Source organism: Tribolium castaneum, chromosome 1 (genome assembly GCF_031307605.1).
Source record: "Tribolium castaneum strain GA2 chromosome 1, icTriCast1.1, whole genome shotgun sequence".
In the NCBI taxonomy this organism is placed as follows: domain Eukaryota; kingdom Metazoa; phylum Arthropoda; class Insecta; order Coleoptera; family Tenebrionidae; genus Tribolium; species Tribolium castaneum.
This window is the reverse complement of record NC_087394.1, coordinates 24,921,851-24,945,501: the sequence shown is the minus strand read 5'-3', so window position 1 is coordinate 24,945,501 and position 23,651 is coordinate 24,921,851. Positions and strand designations below refer to the sequence as shown.

Below are 23,651 nucleotides of genomic sequence, written 5' to 3'. Positions count from 1 at the left end.
GGTCAATATAACAGATGTGTGAAGCTGCTTCGATTTACGCAATAATATACCCAGTGACATTAAAAATGCAAATACAGGATGTCTCAAAAACGTCTCAACTGTAACACTCAAGTTTGTAGAAATAAAAATATTGTACTTAATTTGTTTGTAAAGCAATTTCCCACCTTCGCACTTCATGCAAAATGTTCACTTTTCACATTCGTTAGTTAAATAACTAGCTATTTCTATACGTAAAAAAGTACTCTATCATAAATAGTTTTCTAGAAAAATTTCTTTAACTAAAATTACTGAAATAAACTATTAGGTACGAGTATACCTAACAGCAAAAAAAAGAAAAATTAAATGTATTAAAAAAACAATCTTATCGTAAAATGGCATTCGCTGGAACAAACCGTTTTGCTTTAGGACTTTATTAGATTTCGAGTTTTAATTTTTTTATGGAAAAAATAAAAATGTCTCTGTATCCAAATTTTTCATTTGATAGATAACGTAAAGCACATTTCGATGTTTTTTGGTTTTCATTTTAGGTTTTTTAGTTTCCGAAAAAAACGCAAAAATATGTTATTAAGATTTTCACTTTTCAAACGCTGATTATGGTCAAACTATTAGAACTATTTCAGATAATTTTCTATGTCATGTACGACAAAACTATGCAAACACATGGAACCATTTTAAGACACATCTCGGTATGTAAAATGATCCGAGGGATTATCAATCAAACTGAAAAATTCGTAATAGTTTACAAGTTATACCAACACGAATTTTTACCATTTTTTTCGCAAACTGTTAGGCACAGAACAATGTTTTTTGCTGAAGCGATAGTTTAGATCTATAGTAAACTTAATAGGCTCATGGCTAAAAAGTCCGAACTATTAAAAAAATAAAACGTTGCTTTTTGTGCTTCTAATACGAGTAGAAGCTCAAAAAGTGCACAAAATGCTCCAAATTATTTTCACATTTCTTAAATTTGTCAACTTCAGACTCTTTAAAAACGTTCTTTATAGGTAAACAACTAAAATATAATTTACAAGAGATATATGTTTGCAACAAAGCAAAAAAAAATAATAAACAAAAAAAAAAATTAAATCCAAAGAAAGTTAACTGTTAAAATGTTTATTCGATCTAAGCAATGTAGGACTGAAATAGAAACATTTCCATTAGTTTTTTATTAACCTAAGCTTTTCAGGCTTGAATTCAATTTTTTATCATTAGGTAATGAATTAAATCGCTAAATAGATTTTTTTAAGTCTAAGGGCCGGTTTATAGAAGCAACATTAATTTAATCCTCAATTAAATTCGCGATTAACTCATTACGTAAGCAAATTGAAGCCCTTTGATTGGTACATTTACGTTCTTTTAACTTTCAATTAATGAGGTTGTTAATTTTAATTTTAATGAAGCTTTTAACAAACCGACCCCAAGTATTGGTTTAAAAAAGCGTCAATAATTTAATTCGCAATTAAATGCGTGATTAACTGATCACGTGACTAAATTGAACAAATGTGATAATTGGTCCATTTGCGTTGTTGACTTTTAACAACGAATTAAGTTTTAACAAGATTTTTATAAACCGGCTCTTAATCTTATTTTTTTAATAAATGAGCAGTTTTTAATATGAGATTTTATATGTACTGATTATTAAAAAATACTGGACATCAAATATTAAAATAAAATTTTTTCGTTATCCAGTAAATCTTTCAACTTACTCAGTTTCTACTTATTAGCAAATCGTCAAATTTTATTTGGAATAAAAGAGTTGATTACAAAACTTTGCACCACAGCCTGAGACAGTTTGTATTTTGAAAATTCGAAAAATAAAATATATTATTCGCAGATTTTGAGCATTAATAAGAAATTGAACCAAACGCAATTAATATTTGTTTTTTAAACAAAAACAAAACGAACAATTTAGTTAGAAAATAATTTTATTTTTATAAATACTATCATGTTGTTCGATAGACAACCAAGTATACACCCCCGTATTGCTTGTCAATCCACCGTTGCCATCCACCTAACCTATTTTTTTAGGTTATGTTAATTTGACCAAAATTACTAAAATGTCTTTAAAATCGTGTTACATCCTACTTCCGGGTTTAGTCAAAACCTTGAAGCCTAGCACAGTCAGTAATCTAAACCGACCATTGCTCAACCTTGTCAGTAAACCCCAAAGAATCGCTTTCTTGTCAACCGAAAAAGTGGACACGAAAAACCAGAAAGAAGTTTATTACGGCATCCTGACACCACAAATAAAAGCCGTGAAGGTGGAATTGGACACAAGTGATGCCCCCTTTTTTAATTATTGAGTTTTAGGTGTTTTCGTTGTCTTCTAGTATTGTAGGAATTGTAGGCCAACCTTTCTTATACAAGGCCATTATATCGACAGGAAATGTCCCTATTATCGTCGCTGCCTATTCATTTCTCGGGTTTTTCACATTCGTGACGCCTCTTTTGCTTCACTTAATTACCAAAAAATACGTCACACATTTGTTCTATAAACCCGAAAACGACAGCTATGTTGCAAAAACAGTGAACTTTTTTTGTATCACAAAGGAGGTGATTTTAATTCATTCACCAAAATAAATACATAATAAGTTGTTGTTTTCTAGACTGAATTCAAAATTGATGACGTGAAAGTTCCGGATGTCCCCGGAATGTTCACAACATTGTTAGCAAACGGAAAACCGCTCTTTTTTGATCCTAGGCTCTTCGAAAATCCCGAACATTACGCTAGGATTATGGGCTACGATAAACCGATAGATTTCAAATTGTATGAAACACCGCCCGTTGACAAGAAAGATTGAGCTAGTCTTGACTAAATTATCGTGTAAATAAAATAGTTAATAAAAAATAGATTTGAGTCGTTTTAATTTTTAATAAAACTTCTTTATTTCCTATGTCTGTTCCTGTCATACTGTCATTGTGACAGTATTTTACCAAGTCCAGTTATAGCCCGATTACTTTTTTCTATAGAAAGCATAAGCTTTTGACCTCAAAAATTCAAAAAACTCAAAAAATAATTGTAGTAGCGCCATCTACATTTCACTTGTTTCTTCTTGGCCAATAGAAATGGATGTTCCGCCACTGGTGCCCACGTGATCTCTAGGTCGTACAGTTCATATCACGTTGATATAAACAGATGTTTTCAGCGTAGTTTTATGCATTTTTGCTGCTGCTGCGTTGTTGTGTTGTTTACTGGTGTTTTTTTCTTGTAATTTCTGGACAAAATGTCGTTTGTAGATAAAGCCGCTAATCAGCTCGTGGATTATAAGAACAATTCAAAGGTAGGTTATTATTTTTTTTAAATAATCATAAACAAGTTATCAATACCGGTGTTATCATCATAGACATGCAAGTCATGAGGCATTTAAATTGGAGAAATCGGGGGCTAATTGCTAATTTTAGTTACATCGTTGTATGGAAGTAAACACTGATATTTGTGACTTCGGTAGTATTCCTGTTGTTGTTGATAAAAGCAGCAAAAATGACTTGATTGCATTGTATTTAAATTTTGTTGTTGTTAGTGCATTTTTATTTCTTCCTATCTGTGATGTTACGATGACATGCACGTAATAGACTAATAAAAACTAAAGTGGATGTATTACAAAACTGTTTTCAGAAACCGGCAAGTTTTATCACGAGGCAAATCGTGAAAGTTTGCTGAGTCCACTAATATTAGCCCCATTACGTAGTCTGTAATAGAGTAATTACAGGGTTTTAAAAGTACTAAAGTTCAAAGTGGTCTATGGCTTTGAAATTAATTTGGTAACACTGAAAAAATTAAATTTTTGCCTCTGATGTATTATTCATTGTCGCCAACTTAATTTCAAAATCACAAATCTCTTTAATAAAAAATATAGCGTTCAAGATTATAAAATAATGAAAAGTAAAACATTTCTAAACAGTAATTTTACTTATTAGCTGTATTATTTTCATATTTTGTAATCATGATTTTTTTTCTATTTTGGTTAAAACAAGACAGATTTATTGCAATTCTTTCATTTTCATTTTTTTTCTTTTCATTTTCCTAAAATAAGTTTTTTCGATATTTTTTGGTTCTAAATTTGTCATTGTCTTTTTTCTTCGATTTGTTAAACTTTGCTGAAAACCACCACATTGAGAATTTTGTTTAATATGTGGTTCCCTATTAAATTTTACTAAGTTTCGTTACTTAAATAAATTAAAAAATGTAATAAATTTGAATCAAGCAGTTTTTTGTTTTGTATGAAAGGTTCACATGATGCGAAAAAATTATTTGAAATTATGTTTATTTAACTATTTAATTAACATGGCAAAATAAGGGGATTTTAAATGAAAGTCTGTAAGTACTTGAACTTGAACTAATGTGTTTATTCAGTTTGTAAACATAAAAAAACCTTTGGTTATACGTTATAATATAATACATGTAATACGACTATATGTTGTGTTTTTATAGTTTATTGTTTTTTATAAAGATTGAAAAAATGAGCCTGAATTAGCTCCAAATCGCATAACAGCATAATAATAAACTATTAAAAAGTAGTGTTATTGTTTACTACCGTAATTAGGTATTTTTAGCTTAATAACTAACCTTTGATACTATTTATAAATGTCTATTTGTCCAACCTTGCAAATGCAATTTATCTCATATTTGTGCAAATTGTTCTAATTGATTTTGTTAGCTTCTTTGAAAATTCCTAGTACCCGGCATTTGAAATTATTAGGAGTTTTAAATGTGGGAAAAAGTCCTACGTAATGTGAATTTACTCCACATGCCTTATGTGGAACAAAAAACAACTTTCACTTGCAATTGCATAAGAATGCCCAGACGCTTAAATCAAATTCTCAAAGCCGCAAATCATCAAATTTGGGTTGATAATCAAATCAACAAATAAGTCGTAAAAATACAAAAATAAAGTATAATTAGATTGTGTACCTCGTATCTATAGGGTATAATAACAATAACTAATAACAATGCTAATAATAATTAATTTTTATAGTGATGTAAAAAGTACGATTGCGATAAAACTAAAATATTACTCCTACAAAATTGCATTAAAGCCTAATTAGGGTGAAGGCTATATAAATTACTGCAGAAAATTGCATCTCGCACAAGACACACTTTTTTTACTTTCCGTCTTTTAATCTTGACACTCAAACCGCACAGTGACCCCAAAATTCGACCATATTTTGAACAAACACCGATAATTCCAGATTAGATAATTCATTCAAATTTGTCGAAAAACAACTGTGGCCCCCCATTGCGGTTTTAAAGATATGACAAGATTGTTAAATCCACAAAAATGACATAACATGTATCGTTTTGATAAACAATTTTAACATGGGAATGATTTTTTTAGTTCTTAAATTACTTTGATTTTTCAAGTTTTTGATGATCAAATATTAGGTAAAGTAGCCGTTTTTGCTCATCTGTAGTAAGATTTAGCTCCGTAATGAATCATTTCCGGACATAAAGCATTAAAATACAACTTATAAAATTATAATAGTATTTTTTCCGACTCAAAATTTGTCGATCAAGTAGAAAATGATATTGAATCTTCTGCAGTTTTCGTGTGGGGAAAAGGATCAAAAGTTCTAAATAAATCTTTAGTTTTTGTAGCACATTTTATGTACTCGTATTTAGAGATTTAGAGCTGTTGTGTTTTTTTGAACATTTACTCTCGCATTTCCTATTTATAAACAATTGTTCTTGTAATTTTACTTCAGATTTAGGTATCTGGAAAGTAAACGATGCTTTCTAACTTTCTTAATTTTGTTCGATACTAAATATTTATTCACCAAAAAGTTTACAAATAAAACTAGAACTGCCAACCATTTAAAATTTAGCGTCTGAATTAAACTTTCTTTAACAGTAAAACCAGAATTTTCCAATCCATGGAATCTTTCTGATATTCTTCTACATCAAAGATGGTTTTAACTTGAAGTTCTAGAAGTAGATTTTGAAGATTCACTTTCGCATGTTCTATTCGTAGACAATTATTTTTCTGACTTTCCTACAAATTTAGACATTTGAAGAGTAGACGGAGCTTTCTGAGTAGTTTTTTTGACGTAGAAATTTTACCACAATTTGCAAATCTTCCTTGATTTTGTTCGATACTAAATATTCTTTCAACAGAAATTATAGAAATAATAGAACTAGAAAATTCATATTCTAAATTTATAGACATTTGTTTTAATTTTGGTTCAGATTTATAACAGAGACCCGCATTCTGAAGTTGTAGACAACTTTTTTTTAAATTTGGCTTAGCAGTTACATTAGAAATGCTTTTAATAGAAGTTTCAGAAATTAATTTTGAAGATTCAGTTTTATTTCCTTTTCGTAGACAATTTTTTTCTGATTTTACTACAGATTTAGATATTTGAGAACCGTCCAACTTTCTGAGTAACTTTCTCAGAAGTAGAATTATAACGGCTTTTTCTTTAGAAATTTTCAAACAAAGAGACCCGCATTCTAAATTTGTAGACAACTGTTTTTTTAACTTTGGCTTAGCAGTTACATTAGAAATGCTTTCAATAGAAGTTCCAGAAATAAATTTTTAAGATTCAGTCTCGTATTTCCTTTTCGTAGACAATTTTTTTCTGATTTTAATACAGATTTAGATTTAGAACCGTCCAACTTTCTGAGTAACTTTCTCAGAAGTAGAATTATAACTTCGACATTTTGCAAATCTTTCTTGGTTTTGTTCCATGCGATCATTTGAATTTATAATTAGAGTAGGCGGTTATGTATCTTCGTGATTGATAAATTAGTGCAAACTGAAGAAAAAAAATGTATTTTAAATAAATATTAGCTTTTGAAACTTTATTATTTCAGTTCGATTAATTATGATAATCAACATTTTCATACATGTTAAAAACTAATAAAGCCTACTCTAATTATAAATTCAAATGATCGCATAGTACTAGAAAAAACATTGTAGACCTAAGTGTTCTAATTTGGGTTCAAATTTGTATAATTTAGAAATTTACTGTGTAAAAACGTACCTTAGCAGTAAAACTAGAATTATTGCCAAAACTTGTGGAACTGATTTTCTTCTGTGTCAAGGGTTTTTTAAACAAAGTACATTCTGAGCAATAAAATTTTCATTTCGATAGATGTTTTATAAATTTTGAACTTGATTATTTTATATTGAATTGAATTCTGATTATTTTATCAAGATCATACAACGGAGTGGACGTGTTAAAAATGAATTCATTTAATTATAATTTTTATTTTTTGGTAATAACAAGGATACACTGAATTTTTCCGCTGAGTGTTTTTTTATTTATCATTTCCAGAATGACTCCGCCGCCACCACCGGCCACGGCACCCCAATCGGCGAGAAAGACGCCACCCTCACCGTAGGCCCCCGCGGCCCCATCCTCCTCCAAGACAACAACTTCATCGAAGAGCTCGCCCACTTCGACCGGGAGCGCATCCCCGAACGCGTCGTCCACGCCAAGGGGGCCGGAGCCTTCGGCTACTTCGAAGTCACCCACGACATCACCAAATACACCGCCGCCAAAGTCTTCTCCAACATCGGCAAGCGCACCCCCATCGCCATCCGCTTCTCAACAGTCGCTGGGGAATCGGGCTCCGCCGACACCGTCCGCGACCCCCGCGGCTTCGCCATGAAGTTCTACACCGAAGACGGCATCTGGGACCTGGTGGGCAACAACACGCCCATATTCTTCATCCGGGACCCCATCCTCTTCCCCCACTTCATACACAGCCAGAAACGCAACCCTCAGACGCACCTAAAAGACGCCAACATGTTCTGGGATTTTATCACCTTGAGGCCGGAGACGACCCATCAGACCATGTTCGTGTTTTCGGATAGGGGGATCCCGGATGGGTTCAGACACATGAATGGTTATGGGTCGCACACTTTCAAGCTGGTGAACGCTGAGGGTAAAGCCGTGTATTGCAAATTCCACCACAAGACTGACCAGGGGATTAGGAATCTGGACGTGCAGAAAGCAGCACAGTTGGCTTCGACTGACCCAGATTATGGGTTGAGAGATTTGTACAATGCCATCGCCAATGGTAATTACCCATCATGGACCACCTACATTCAAGTCATGACCATGGAGCAAGCCGCCGCTTGCAAATTCAATCCGTTTGATTTGACCAAAGTTTGGCCCCATGGCGAGTACCCTCTCATTCCCGTGGGCAAATTTACGCTCAATCGCAACCCGGAGAACTACTTCGCAGAGGTGGAGCAAATCGCGTTTAGTCCAGCCCATATGATCCCAGGTATTATTATGTTCATTATTATTATTATTATTATTATTATTATTATTATTATTATTAATTCAGTTATGTTAAAAATACATTTTAGAAGTATTTAAATACAAATACAAATACTTTTTTGGCAAAGTAATTAAATGTAATTCAAATACAATTTTTGAAAATGCATTTAATTCCAAATACAATTACATTAGTAATGTATTTAAAAGTATTTAAATACTTAGTGGGGATTATAAATTTAAGGATAGGAAAGTATAAACACTAAGATTAAAAAAATATATTCCAATGTACTGATATCCAATTTCGCTAGGAAAAAAATATTTTTTTCTATTGATTCATTTGTCCAATAAAAAAGAAAAAACCATTTGACCAAAAAATCACATTAGCTGTTTTTTACATCAATGGATCGGAAATGCGAAATAAAATTATTCTGAAAAAATTTGACTTGAAAAAAATCGTTAGAATGGGATTAAAAGCCATTTTGATATTATTCATCGGAAATTTCAGTATAATTTATGAGGGACAAGACTGAGTAGTGATAAATTTCCGCTACAAAAGGACCCACTACCTACCCCAATAACAGTAATGACTGCAGAAATTTTACAACTAGCGGCACGGTCCCATCGGGTGGTTTTAAAGCCAGGACCGGAATAAGCACACTAAGTGTTAAAAATGTTTTTATTAAAAAATTACATCAGATGTTCTAATTGATGACTATTTTGGTCTAAACACAAACGAATTCTTCGTTTGCAATTCGCATGAACCATTGTCGTAAGATTTAAAGATTAACATTCCATTTAGAGTAAACACATCAAATAAATGGTAATCCGGGCCTGAAAAATTCTTACCAGCTGCCTCAACCTTCAAACCCAACAATGATCGCGTGCCAATTTTACGACAAATGCAATAAATTTTTGAAAACCACAACCCTGATGGAGACCTTTTGTGGAAGTGATTTACAATTTTACCAAAATTCATGGGAAAAAAGCTGCCCCAATATCAAAACAGAAATTAAAAATCAACGACACATTTTCTCAAAAATTTAATTAGGCACTTCGATGCACTACCTCAAAATACACCTATGGACCAAAGATCGTTGACATTAGACTATAGTTAACTAAGCGAAAGTGAAAAAATACACCATACAAGTAAGCATTTTAAAAATTGGTCAAATCGTTCTTCTATACAATAGAATCACATACGATTTTTTTTAGAATTTTAGATAAATTACAAATAGGTGAAAAGTGTCTGAGTGTAAAACTTGACGAACTTGAGGGTACTACAATCACCCATCAATACCAATACAAAATTATTTACATGTTCATAATACTATCTAATTTACTTTACTTACATATTCTAAAACCTATCTAATCATTTTAATCTAATTTATTTAAAAAAAAATAAATTTTCGAAATGTTCATCAGATAATTTATTTCTCTGAGGGGTCAATATTTGGCCACCTACACTAAACATACGCTCAACTGGAGCGGAAGATGGTAAAATTACATTGTATTTTTTAAACATTTTCAAAATTGTCGGATATGACTTTAACATTTAAATGTTTTTTTCCGAAGACTTTAATAAATAAGTTAAAATTTCGATGACTGCAGTATTCTCTAACACATCATCTCTGGGAGTACTGGTATCCATCATCAAATCGAAAACAATTGCATCTTGGTAAAAAGGGGATTTGACTTTACATACATCATCGCTAAATTCTTTTTGAATTTCATCGGTCAACATTTGTTTTAGAAAAGAATACTTTTCACTTTCTTTATCTTTGTTAATCCAATTTAATTTGAATAGTGGCAAAGAACAAGTGGAAAAAATGTATGGTCTGCTCTAAATCTAAAATTTTATCAAAGCGGGTTTTTATACTTTAACAAAATTTTAAATCTACCATTTTAGATTCACTGTGCAATATTTGCAAAATCGTTGGCAACACATATCCTGAGTAAGAATTTTTTTCTCCTTGCAAAGTGTCAATACAATACAATACTATTTCATAGTTGTTGGCAATGAAAAAATTATTTCATATAAAAGGGGTAAATGGTCTAGAGGTTTTGTGAACGATCATGAAAGTAAAAAATAAGCTACATTAAAGTTGAACGAATATACGATTTTTGCAGATATTAATTACATGAAAAATATGCAGAAAATTTAAAACAAAGTGTCAGTACTATTAGATAACACTTTATTATGATTGTGTGAACTGCAATGGAGGTGACGTTGATAATAGTATTTTTTTACTAGAAATGATTTGATTTGGGCGTTTGGATTGAAATTTTTTTGTAAAATAAAATTTTATTGACAGTCAATCATACAATTAATAAGATTTTTCTTTTTCCGAAAGTTCATCATTAATTAGAAAATTGAATGACAATATAAGCTTGCCATTTTATATCTAAAAACAAATATTTTTCATTAATTGCAAATTTATTATGCTTTTTTTGGATCAATTAGAGTTTAAAAAATCATTAGATCATAAATACTTGTTGGCTAATATAAATATTTTTCAGTTTTAATTGAAGATTCAAAAATTTTTGATGGCCTAGGTCGATTTTATTTTTTTTAATGCTTAATTTTAACACCATAGTGTCACTTATGATGTCATTCGTTTTTGAGTAATGACATTATTTTAAATTTTTTTAAATATCAACCGACATTTTTTTATTACTGTTTCAAATAGTTATCTTTCTGGTAAGAATAGAAAATTCCAAAAAATGAAGCAAAAAAATTAAAAAAAAACAAAAAATTAATTGAAAGTTTTATATAGAGATTTACCTTTTCTTGCAATTTTGTTGCATTATTTTATAGGTGGTGATTTTTTGTGTTTATGTTTCATCTTGTTTTTTAGTATGAAAACAATTGCTTCTTGTAAAATAAAGCAAGAACAAAAAAATAAAGCCTTTTGTGTTAGTTTGTCAATATTTTTTATTCATTTTTAAATAGTGAACACAATGACGGTTGTCATTAAAAAAAAGTAAATTGACCTGTTCAAGGATTTTTTTAAAAAATTACCAATAATAAAATAGTCTTGGTTCGGCCAAAAGAAATTTCAAGTGTTCAAATACTATTTATATTGAATTCAAAATTTAAGTTAATGGTAGTGATGTAGATGTATTGTGTGTACACTCAATGTGTGTTCACTCTGTAGTATTTATATAACATTGTAACTGTAATCTTGCAAAAATATCTCAGATTTTTTAGAATATGTGAACCTTGTTTACTGCACCAGTTATAAATTTTAAATAGGTCTGTTTGCAAATTTAGTCATAATGATATTGTACGAAAGATTTTGAGATAGTTGGCGAATAGTAATGTTAAAATCAACTGCTGTGACATTGGTGAAAGCATTAAATAGCAAGTAAAAGATAACTTGATCACGTTAAGTAAAAATAAAAAAAAACTAAAGACAGTGATATGATAACCCAATGCTGTATAGTTTTTGTCAAAGTTTACCATGATCTAGCTTATTAAAAGTCTTAGATAAGCCAATGTTTAGGCTGTTCCGTGTAAAGTGCACAGTAAAAGTATTGTGACTTTAAATAAAGATATTTATCTAAATAAAAGTTTGTACTGGTGATATCGGAACTCGGTATAAACTTTCTTATTCTAAATGAAAGTATTTGTCTTTTACTGCCATTTTCATCATTTTTCCCTACACCTAAAGCTGTTTTCGAAATATTTAGGGTTCTTTGAAAATTTTTGGATTTGCTCATTCTGCATCATTCATTTTTAAATATTTTATAATCGTATTTGAGAATTTGTAACTTAGATTTTTCCGTTGTTGTTTTCAAATTTTTAAAAAATAGCAACCTTATATTAAGCATTAAAAATAATTTGATAATTTGTTTTTTATTACACCAAAAATTTTTATTTTTATAAAATACTGCACATTGTAAGGTTGTAGAACATTGTTAGAGGGGGCTATGACGACCTGATTCATATAAAGTGTTTCATAACTTTGTAGCACAAATTATTTTGAGTTTGGTGTTACTATAATTTGAAGGTCCATTCCATTTAGAAATTTTTTTGACTCTTGTATTGTTTTGTAAAATGTAGCGTTTTCGAATTAATAAAATGTGAAAAGATGCAGTCGTTATCAGCACAGACATTGCAATGATTTCAAAACTGTCTAAAATGCTTTCAGGTATTGAACCATCCCCCGATAAAATGCTCCTGGGGAGGCTCTTCTCCTACGGGGACACGCACCGTCACCGTTTGGGGGCCAATTACCTCCAACTCCCCGTCAACTGTCCCTTCAAAGTGCGCAATTATCAGCGCGACGGCCCCCAGGCGATTAACAATCAAGGGGGCGCCCCCAACTACCACCCCAATAGTTTCAACGGGCCTGATGGGGACTCGAGGGCGAAGGCTTTGAACGTTCCGTTTGCTGTGTCAGGAGACGCCAATCGTTACGATTCTGGCGATGAGGATAACTACAGCCAATCAAGGGTGTTCTACCAGAAGACTTTGGATCAGGGGGCTCGGGACAGGTTGATTGCGAATATTGTCGGGAATTTGAAAGACGCCGCTGATTTTATCCAAGAAAGGGCTATCAGGAATTTCACTCAAGTGGATGCTGGTTTGGGACAGAAGATCGCCGAAGGGTTGAAGAAACAAAAACGGGCTAATTTGTAATTTTTCATTTATTTTATGACGTTACATAACTATATGTAGACTATTTGTGCTTGTCATGGGTTATCTCAAGTATTTTATTTTGTCACTGGTGAGTGTTTCAGCGATACGCTGATGGTTGAAGTTTTATAAAACCAATAAAGACCATTAAACTGTGTTTTATTGAATAATAAAATGTGTTTGACACTTGCGTAAAACCAATGCAGTGTTTAAACTGATAAAGTGTAATTATTTGTAGCTGATTAGCACACTTTAATAATTACATTTCGTATCGAAGTGAACCGAAACTTTAATAGTCATCCGTTATAAAAAATAACAGTTACCATGTAACAGGTATCTAATACTTTGCAAAAAAATTAAATAGTGTAAGTACCCGCTCATAACGAACTAAATTTGACTTAATTTTCCGTTTGTAAGGAAACTTTTCACCGAATTTTGAGAAATATGTTGGGGTTGATAATTTCAAAGTTGCTAGAGAAGTGTTAACATCAGAAACTTTCAATATTTGAATAAAGCAAATTGAGGTATTTTTCACTATACAGTAAAACCTCTCAACAACGGGCACTGATGGGGACTCTTTAATTGTCCGTTGTGGAGAAGTGTCCAACTGGAAGTTGGAAATGGTAATATAGGTTTTATTACGTTCCTACAAAAATGTCCGTTGTGAAGAGGTGTCCATTAAAGGAGGTTTCACTGTGTTCACTTTTGAGTACGAAGATCACTTCCTTAGATATCGATATTACTGTTTCGCATGGGATTCATCTTTTTTCAAACGCCATAACACAGATTAATTACAAAATTCGTAATAGCTCACATTTTTTTGATATTTTTACCTTTATATCTAAGCGTTTTTCTACCATATCCCACTGAGTTGGTGTGTCAATTTGTGAACGTCTGTAGTTTGCATGCATCGTCGTTATGCTATTTTAGAACCACTTATCATTTATCAACTTGAACTTTAACTTCAGAAAACGGAATTAGATATCCCATTTTTTAAATATTTTTGTCTATTTATTTATTCCCTGGAGAAGCGAAACGCTGACCGTTGTCATGGACAAACAACAATCAACATTATATTCTATACTCTTTTCTAAACGTTATATTATGTAAAACTTTATACTTTATATACAAAAACGGACCATTTGTTTCAGGGTTTACAGGGGTCTTTATAATAGAAAAAAATACGCTTTCAGAGTGAACTTTTGTCGAACCAGTAGAGAGCGGCAACTTTTTTATACCTTCACTTACTCGTTTTGACGATTTCATAACGCACTTTATTGAAAATAAAATCTTAAGTTATTGATTCTAACTAAATATGCCTTGTTTCTTCAGTTTCTTGTTATAAAATCACTTGAGGTGGATTTTTTGAAAAGATGTAATGAATATCAATCAAACAAAATCTTTTTTCAGACCTTCATCCGTGACATATGGTTTAAGTGAAAAACGGTGATAAAAAAAGTATAAAAAATTTCTCAAAATTCAAACTAACTGTAACGAATTTGTGAGTAAAGAAATCGTTTCTAAAGCTCTTAAGACTTAAGACTATGGTGATAAAATTTTTTATACTTTGTAGGAGTATCCCAAACAATTTTTTCATTAATGATTTGTCCAGGCAATATTACAATGTTATCGATAAAATAGCTAATAATACCTAACATTTTTTGTTGAAAAGAGAATTAATATTTTATTGAGGTAAACAATGGGTTCGTATTTTTTAAAAAAAATTTAAAGTTTTCGTTCAATTCGTAGAGGTGAAGAAGTTTAAATACGTATTTATTTAACTACATATACAGGGTGACCCAGGGGTGGCCGGTGTTACCGGTCTATAATTTTTTTGCTATTTAAAATATAGTCATACCGTTTTTATTACATAAACTAAAAATATTTTTATTATACACTAGGTGTGGTGAACAAAAGATATATTATTTTTAGTAGAACACCCTAAATATTTTTGCATAATTAAATTCTACACAAAAAATAATGTAACTTTGTATAAATTATTATAGGTCTATCTGTTTTCGTTTCGAAACTATTCAACTTTTCGTTATAAAAAAGACCAATTTTTGAAAAATCACTACAAAGTCGCCAATGAATATTTTCTGAAAATTTACCACAGAAAAACTCAGAATACCTTGCAGTTTTACCTAAATAGTCGACTTTTACTTCACAAATGTTAAAAAAATTAAACAATTTTTTTTTTCAAATGGAACACCATGTATTTTTTAGACATATCGATAGCATTTTGCATAAGGTTTCTAATGGTATACGGTTTGCATAGCAAATTTAAGACATTTTTCGAGATTTAAAAAAAAAAAACATTTTAGTACAAGAAAATTTGTTATCTTAAAAGTCAAATGGTAATTTATTTTTTGATATATACTAATGTGATTAATTACATTAGTATTTTAATTATTACTTGATACATAAATTCACTTTGCTCATCAAAAATTAATAATAAAATAAATAAAAAAGAACATTTTTTTAACACTTTAAGAAATATTCAAATTTGCTATACAAACCGCATATCATTAGAAAGCTTATGAAAAATGCTATCGATGCGTGTAAAGAAATATATGGTGTTTCATTTGAAAAAAATGAGTTATTCAACTTTTTGTGTTTTGGCACACCCTGTACATTACCTGCGTGTTTCAAGTAAAAATCGACTACTGCTATAACTACGGGATATTCTGAGTTTTTCTGTTACAAATTTATCGAAAAATATTCATACGCGACTTCGCAGTGATTTTTGAAAAATTGGCATTTTTTATAAATTTTTTAATAAAAGAACCACAATTCTGAATCTTATTGTTTTCATTTATTCATTGTTATTATTACTTATTAGATATTTATCTAAAAATTACGTAATTTTTGCACCTTTCACTTTACATATCCACCACCAATCACCATCAAGGATAAACAGTAACAAATTTGCAGCTTGAATCTGAATTTCTTTGTTTTTGAAGCTGATTTTGATTGAATTCTTTCACGGAATGTCGTAAAATGGGTTAATTGTCTTAATTAAAATTCGCTTACATTGTGAAAAACGGAGCGTAAAATTCAAAAATGGCGCGGCGCATGCGCGGCCCCTTGCACGCCGCCTGCATATCGGCAAGTGTAGTAACCAACCGTGCATCCGTCATCGTCATCACCCCAAGTGGCGTCATGTAAATCCGTTAAACTCCTCCACCTCTTCGAGACCGCTTCCTCCGAAAAACCCTTGGTAAACGTCGTCGTGTCCGCGTTTTCGTCCATGGAGAACTCAAACTCGGAAGGCGTCGTCCTACCGGACATTTCCGAAGCCGAACAGCTCGCGAGCGAGCACGATGGCGGCGAGAATGGCGACTCCTCCGTGGACGTGAAGCAGGCGCGCGTCTCCGCCGTCTCGGTGCGCCATGCGGGCGTCCCGGTGTCCCTGCCGGTGGGCTCGCTCATCACCAGCACCTTCAACGTCATCACCCAGGACCAGCTGCCCCACTTCAAGCCGATGCTGTGCGTCGACAACAACGGCTACATCGCCACCGACGGCTCGGGGGCCGAGCTCAAGACCATCGTCATCCAGGGCGACGTCTCGGAGGCGGGGGCCGTCTCCACGCCGGTGACGGTGTCCGGGCCCAACCTGGGCTCGTGGAACGAGGCGGCGAGTCTGCCGGTGCTGCCGGTCAGGTGCAAGAACACCTCGGCGGAGCTGCACAAGAACAGGTTCGGCTCGGGGGGCAGAGGCCGCTGCATCAAGTTGGGCTCCAGTTGGTACACGCCGAGCGAGTTCGAGGCGCTCTGCGGAAGGGCCTCCAGTAAGGACTGGAAGAGGAGTATTAGGTTCGGCGGGAGGAGTCTGCAAACGTTGATTGATGAAGGTATGAGGGGGCTCCAGAGGGACCCTTTAAAACACAGAATTGTGTAACATTTCAAATGGCAACGTTGCTCCATTCAAGTTTGAGATCATGTTTGCTTCCGGGTGAAAGTACCTAGTGGAAGAAAGAGGGATTTTCGAGTTATGTAGCACTGAAAAGGGGAAACTTACCCATAACACAAGACAAGTTGTGGTATTATCACACTGATTTCACGTCAAAATAACCATAACATAGATAATAATAATAATTAGAATTTACGCTAAATAACGTTAATTGATTTTTCCTTCAAATTATGTTTTTTCTGAAAAACAAAACATTTTTTTTTAATGAATTATTTGGAAATGCTAGTATTACCTAATTTGAATAAAAAATAAAAGAGCCTCTCAAAGTCCGAAGTGGTCAAAATATAGTTTATGGTGTGCACGTGTGTAACATTGGTTGTATATCATTTCATATGATTCTTTTAGGCCCTACATTAGAAACTTTATAACTTCTAATGTAGCTAGAAATTTGAAATTTTGTATATTATTCCAGTCAATTTCAGTTCAACTAAATTATTTTCCAAATAACTGAATTTCCAGAACTACGAGAAATTGGCGGAAACTTTGAAATGTTAGTTGGTAACCACCTATTTTTACTCTACAGGGTGCTCAAAAAGTGGCGCACCAACTCAGTGGTACGTTATTGAGAAGCAAGTGCAGATTACGGGAAAAATGTTGAAAAAATTCCTAGTCATATTTTAAAAAATCTGGAGCTGCAAACTTATTGTGTTAACTTCTTTAGTTTTCATTATTTTTTATGTTTTTATGTTTCATACCAGGTAATCGTTCCGTAACAAAACGATGAATAATTATTTTTAAATGTACTTTCAGACTTTAACAGTTTTTTTAATTTAAAAAAATTAAAATTTAGCCAAAAAATCACAATGTGTAGATGTGCCAACACTGGGAATTATTTCCTAGGAAACCGTTTCAAAAATGATTTATTTTTATTGTTGCTCAAATTCTATTCGGAAGTAAAATTACCGTTGGGGGCGCCACTGAGCTAAGTCGAAAACAGTAACCATAAATGGCGGGAAAATGTTTATTCGGATATTTTGAGCGTTGTACGAATTTTGGGGCTTCACAATTATTGCATTGCCTATGCGGAATGATTATTGTATCTTTGATGCAAAAAACTTCTGTTGACAAATGAGAGATGACGAGGAAAACACGAATAACGAATGACTGTTTGGTTCACTTTCTTTATTGGAAAATTACTACAAAGACATTGAAAAGCCTACCTTTTGGCATAATTTACGTTTAAATGTATCAGCAGTTGTTAATCTTTATTGTAGTTTTGTAGATTTACCGCAGCATTTCATGATTTTTTCAGTGGAAAATTCTAACCTAAAATTCACACACTTCACTAATTTATTGGTTTCTTGAGCCAAACTTTGTGTTCGCTGTGATCCATTACTTATAATCTTTAATTAGACAACTGTTTGATAACACTTTGTAATCAAAATTTAAATATTTTTCACTTTTTATCCACTTTCAAGTTCCAACAATAAACACTTTATACCACGAAAAACGACAGAACCAAAGTCAAAGCTAGTTTTTACCACCACGTACTTTTAAAGTGATTCTTTCTATTGTAAGTAATTAACACTATACACGCAAAATTGTTGAACAATTCATTAAATGTCAGTTAAATGTGGAATTTTTACTGTTTTCGACATAGTTCAAAAGTCAACACCAGAGGGCGTCTAGTTAATTTTATTTCTGAATTGCGATCATGACTGTTAGACAACGTTGCCACATATCATTTATCTAAAATCTGTTATTTATCAATAACTTTAATACAAAGATTTTTTTTACTATTTCTACCTTTATATGTAACTAGTTCTCTACCACACACCATTGAGTTGGTTCGCCAGTTTTTGAGCACGTTGTATATTTGAATTCATTTTTTCAAACTAAGTAGATAATTGCTAGTGCTTATGTCCGTGGAGAGAAGGTGCCCTATACCGTCAATGTTAATTTTTTGGCGATCTGCAAACACCTTTTTATTCTGAAATTCCCAAGTGTACAATCAGTGCGAAGGTCTGAATGCTGTTACTACAAGTAAGCGATTCCATAGGCGTATCATGGATTCTATGCCGTTAGGTGATATGGGTTCTTTTTGCTTTAAACAGTTTTTTTAAGTAGTTTTAAGTAATGTCACGCAATAGTGTTAATAGCTAATTGTGTATTTTGACAATGGTGAGCTGCAAACTTTGCAAGTGCTCCCAAAATTAAAATACGTTGACTACACTACACACCAACACTGGTTTGAAATTTCTAGTGGGAAAGAAAATCCATAATTTTTTTACAACTGTCAGTTTGCAAGGCTTGAATGATTTTTTTGAAAATAGTTACAACATTTGGTGTACAAATAACTATTTCATTATTGACATTCACTTTACTAATTGTCAGTTAACTTTAGTTAACTTACCAAATACCAAAACTTATCGAAACATAGTATTGAGAAAAAAGTGGGTTCCAATAAAAAAAAGATTAACCAGAAAATCGTAATGATCATATTATCATAACAAAAAATCGCTTACTATAACAGAAAACTGAACTAGAAATCATTTGCTAGTACAAAAAGTGTAGCAAATATCGGTCGTTAAAAACAAGTCACGAATACTTCCAGTCTGGGTGGCACTTAAGGGAAAATAAAATTTGTCTTGAAGACAAGCTTTGTTTTCTATAAAACCCAGGATTATCGCTGTATGGGGTGACATTTATAAAAGAAAAAGTATCTACTTTGAAAATATTTTGAGAGAGGAAAAAAATTCGTTGATCCCCTAGTTAATGATGGGTTTATTACTTTTTTACAGTCTATTACAACAAATCGATCAATGGAGCAGTAAATTAATAAAAAAAATGTTTGCCTGTGGAGACAGATGACCAGGTGGAACCAAAAATCCCTCATTAGAACAAAAAATTGTTAATTCACTGAAATTTGCAAGAAATCAAAATAATCGAAAGTTGCTGGTTGAACTAGAAAATAAAATTAAACATTGAGAAAATAACTGCTTGATTATTGCCACTTCAGTGTTCTTTGAAATAGTGTAGCCTCCAGGCTGTAAATATGACCGCAGCGGCCAAGTTATAACATAGACTCTTCTTTTAAGAAGATATTATTCTTGTGACCAAATAGATTCACTTGCATGAACATGGATAGAAAATTAGGTACTGATTTTTTGTGATTTGGAATTTTTTTACAGAGTGGCATATAACACATACAAATTTCATACTTAATGTAATCACAAAGTATAAAATAACAGTTTTGCGAAGGGTGTCAGAAACAATTTAAACTAGGTTTGTTTTATAACGATAATGGTTAACATGTTTTGATTAGTTGCATCGTCACGATGTTTATAAATTTTTTACTTGTAGTAGTGATGGTGGAAAAACTCGAATGTGTCCCATTGTGTAAGTTAATTACCTATTGTGAGTATATTTGGTATTTGAAATTGTAATTTTGCGTCTTTTTCCAATATTTTACATAAAAAAATTAAAGAATCTCCGGAAGTTTCGAGAGAAGTTTTTTCTTGTGCATATATATGTACATATTTGCCATCGAAATTTCATTTCGGAAAGGTGCGGTTTAAAAACGGTCATGGCTTGAGCTTCTACACCTTTTACAACTCTGTATATCAGATAAAGTTGATTTAAAAAAATTGAAATAAAAAAATGGTTAACTGTAATTCAGTGAAGGCTGTGTTGTAACTCATACTTTTTTTTAGGTATTATCCTCCCTCATGCAACAAGTTGCACTTGCGCCGCTTGCTGCGATGATGAATCGGCAACAGGTCCCGTCCGCCTGTTCACCCCTTACAAAAGGAAGCGTCGAAAGGATCACGACCCGAACAAGCGCAGCTGTGGCGAAGACAGTGACGGCAATCAGCAATCGAAAGAGGAAGCATGGCAAAACCTGGCCGAAGGCTTAGACTCCACCGATTATCAGTTAATGGAACCGGTGGTCAATTCAGATCCCACAGCTTCTTTGAAACGGCTCGAAGACATCGCGTCGCAAATAACGCGACTAGCGAGCGATTTCCGCAAAGGTGTTGAAGAATTACGTGACGCCATTAGCAGACAATCGGAGAAATTTCAAAGAGAAAAGGATGCTGCAGTTTTGGCGGCGCGAGTGGAGGCTCAAGTGGCGGCGCTTCAGCCTGATGGCAGCTCGGATACAACCCTGCAACCGGCTTTGGACGATAACCAGAAAAAGGTAGAATTTAATCATTTGTTGTTTTTCTTAAGTTCTGATTTAGTTCTTGTTATTTCTCTGTTTTGTCGAATTTAATGTCCGAACTAGTTGAAATTTTGCATACACATGTAATATCCGCAATCTTCCAATAATATTTAAATTAAATAATAATTTATAAGCAGTTAACAATTGTTGTAAACAATTATTAATATGCCAGCAATGGAGGACCACATTTTCAATTTCAATTGGTTCACAATTAGCCAAGTTAGAAAAATAAGCAAGGTGTTAACAAACCATTTCGGATCAAACATAAAATGAGACCAAACAACAATTTCTTTCCTTTAATGTTGCAAATTTTATTATTTTTGAGGAGTTTATGGAATATACATAATTTAGATTATTAATATTAAGAAAAGTCGCTTAGTGTAATTTTTTTTATGAAATGAAGAACATCACATGAGTAGGTTTTCATTTTTACTTTTTTTTTATGATTTCGTTAAATTTAGCTTACTGTTCAACAAAAATCGTCTTATAAAAATGTTAATTTATGCAAAAAAATCAGATTTTTTTATTGTATTGTTTTTCAATTATTGATCTTTCTCTGTTGATTTAGTTCCACATATTAGCCGATTTGCTAAATGAAATTGTGTCTCAAATGAGAAAATTCTATTTTCTTGTCGATACAGTTCTAAGTTTTTTTTGGCATGTTTCAGTATTTGAATAAACGTATTTTTTTAACAAAAACTGCGCTTAATAAAAAAATGTTCAATTTATTCAGAAATTAGTTATTTTGGCTTGATATCGCAACTTGGAACAGCTTCTGTTTCCAAACAAGCTAAAACTTTGCATACACAATTAATTGTCACGACATTAAAGTAACATTTACTTTAATTATTAATAATAATAATTATAACCAATAAGTTTGAAATTCGACACATTTTGACGGATTTTTGTGCAAAATAAAGCGTTTCTAAGTGAAAAATGCTTGAAAAAAGCAAACTTTATGCTCATTTCGACGTACATTGATGATTTTTTGGTTTATTTTTGACGAAATTAAACGCTAAAAAAGCAAAAACAAAGCTATTTGAAGTGAAATTTTGTCATGCTAAAACAACGGCAAATAGCCAATAGTTAAGCGATAATGTTGACAATTGAATGACGCATTTTTTTTGACATTTTAAGAAATTAACTAAGAAAGGAGCACATAACACCCACCCGCAATGGATTCTTTATTTACTTTATTTCAGTCGAAAAAATTCAAATGCGTTCTTGTAAAATTCTACTATGAACTGAAATGGGATTTACCTATTTGATGAAAGAATAACTTCTTTTCTTTTGTTAAAATATTAAGCTTAAAAAGTTAGTTTAAAGTTTTTTAAGTTTAAAAAAATATAGCAACAATTTTTTTGAAATTTTATATATTATTTTCTTTTGTATGTATCATAATGGATTCATAGCTTTCATTAAAAAAGTGGAATACAATTCGAAGAATAGACAGAGAATAGCCTTAAAGAATTTCTTGATTTTTCTGAAAAATAGGAGATCGTTAAGAGATCACAAATAAAGACTAAAAAGTAAGAAAACCTTTTTATGTATTAAATAATGTAAAGGAAAGAACATTTTTGTTTACAGCTTTAGTTTCGAAAATGTATAAAAGCTTTGGGAGTAAGTTTTTCTTAAATATCTCAGTTAACTGCTTTCAAAGGTTAATGAATTTTAAAATCTAATTAATCTGTAGGCAAAATGTTTTTTTTTTCTGCAAGAAAAAATATTGGTTACTTTTTTGTAGACATTTTTTAATAGGTTTATTTCTTGTTACAGTGTGCGAATTGCAACAGGGAGGCACTGGCCGAATGTTCCCTCTGTCGGCGGACGCCTTACTGTTCCACTTTCTGTCAACGTAAGGATTGGGTCTCGCATCAAGTCGAGTGTGTTAGGGGTGTGACAACGGACGCTAATTCACAACAGTCAATTATGCTGATTGTTGAAAGCGGAGAGCAACAATAACCGGTTTTATGACTTTGTGCTATGTTTGAAATAGCCCTACTTTTTAGTGTTTTTTTCTGATCAGAAAAGTGACTGGTGAGTTTGGAGCTAAGTAGGCAACTTAACTCCAAAGTCATGGCTACTTGGACCAGAAATTTAATTGACAGCATGATATTTATAGTATCTTGCCCACACATATCTGTCTGCGTTTGTGGATTCTCGTGGGGTTTTTATCAATTTCTATCATGATGGTGTATATATTGTACATATGTTTCATTTTGTAAATTTTGAACGGCTCGTCGCATTAGGACTAAATTGTGCTACTTTATTTAACAATTAAAGCATTTTTAACGTTTATTTTATTGTTTTCTAACTCCTTCCAAACTGTAGGTTTATTTCGACTACAAATGGGTTCTGGCGTGAATTTAAAAAATAAAAAATATTTTTATGATTCAACAAAATAGGAGAGAAAATTCGGAGTATACAGTGTCCGAAAAGTCGCGCACCTCATTGAAGGGGAGTAATTGGATAATCCTCCAGGGTACCGAAAAAATGTTTAAAAAAATTCCACATGCTCTGTTTTTATATCAGAGCCTAAACAAATTATGGAAAAAGGCAACATTGCGCAAAGATACACGTGGAAACTGACATTACAAATTATAATTAAAGTCTTGGATACCATTAAAAGGTGTTGAACATATTCA

The 23,651-nt window shown here is 32.3% G+C and overlaps 3 protein-coding genes across 3 annotated transcripts; all 3 read left to right on the top strand.

The window, feature by feature from the left end:
- Positions 1-1,964: 1,964 nt before the first annotated feature.
- On the top strand, positions 1,965-2,857 carry LOC103314679 (uncharacterized protein). The gene is made up of 3 exons (XM_008201284.3): positions 1,965-2,261; positions 2,311-2,553; positions 2,607-2,857. Exons 1-3 carry the CDS (start codon positions 2,058-2,060, stop codon positions 2,799-2,801), a joined length of 642 nt encoding a protein of 213 aa, XP_008199506.2. The 5' UTR covers positions 1,965-2,057; the 3' UTR covers positions 2,802-2,857.
- Positions 2,858-3,165: 308 nt separating this feature from the next.
- Positions 3,166-13,025, top strand: Cat (Catalase). The gene is given in 3 exon segments (NM_001160240.1): positions 3,166-3,281; positions 7,276-8,233; positions 12,381-13,025. Coding segments are annotated over 3 exon segments (1,506 nt in total). The 5' UTR covers positions 3,166-3,224; the 3' UTR covers positions 12,872-13,025.
- A 2,693-nt stretch (positions 13,026-15,718) lies between these two features.
- On the top strand, positions 15,719-23,304 carry Deaf1 (Deformed epidermal autoregulatory factor-1). The gene is made up of 3 exons (XM_008201283.3): positions 15,719-16,722; positions 20,495-20,982; positions 22,783-23,304. The coding sequence occupies exons 1-3, from the start codon at positions 16,119-16,121 to the stop codon at positions 22,966-22,968; spliced, it is 1,278 nt and encodes a 425-aa protein (XP_008199505.1). The 5' UTR covers positions 15,719-16,118; the 3' UTR covers positions 22,969-23,304.
- Positions 23,305-23,651: the final 347 nt, after the last annotated feature.

Bases quoted from the DNA above. Each gene is read 5' to 3' on its own strand.
- LOC103314679 (XM_008201284.3), top strand. From the start codon at position 2,058: ATGTCTTTAAAATCGTGTTACATCCTACTTCCGGGTTTAGTCAAAACC. The intron at 2,262-2,310 runs GTGGAATTGGAC...ATTGAGTTTTAG, and splicing joins CACAAATAAAAGCCGTGAAG to GTGTTTTCGTTGTCTTCTAG. The intron at 2,554-2,606 runs GTGATTTTAATT...GTTGTTTTCTAG, and splicing joins TTTTTTGTATCACAAAGGAG to ACTGAATTCAAAATTGATGA.
- Deaf1 (XM_008201283.3), top strand. From the start codon at position 16,119: ATGGAGAACTCAAACTCGGAAGGCGTCGTCCTACCGGACATTTCCGAA. The intron at 16,723-20,494 runs GTATGAGGGGGC...ACTTTTTTTTAG, and splicing joins GCAAACGTTGATTGATGAAG to GTATTATCCTCCCTCATGCA. The intron at 20,983-22,782 runs GTAGAATTTAAT...TTCTTGTTACAG, and splicing joins TGGACGATAACCAGAAAAAG to TGTGCGAATTGCAACAGGGA.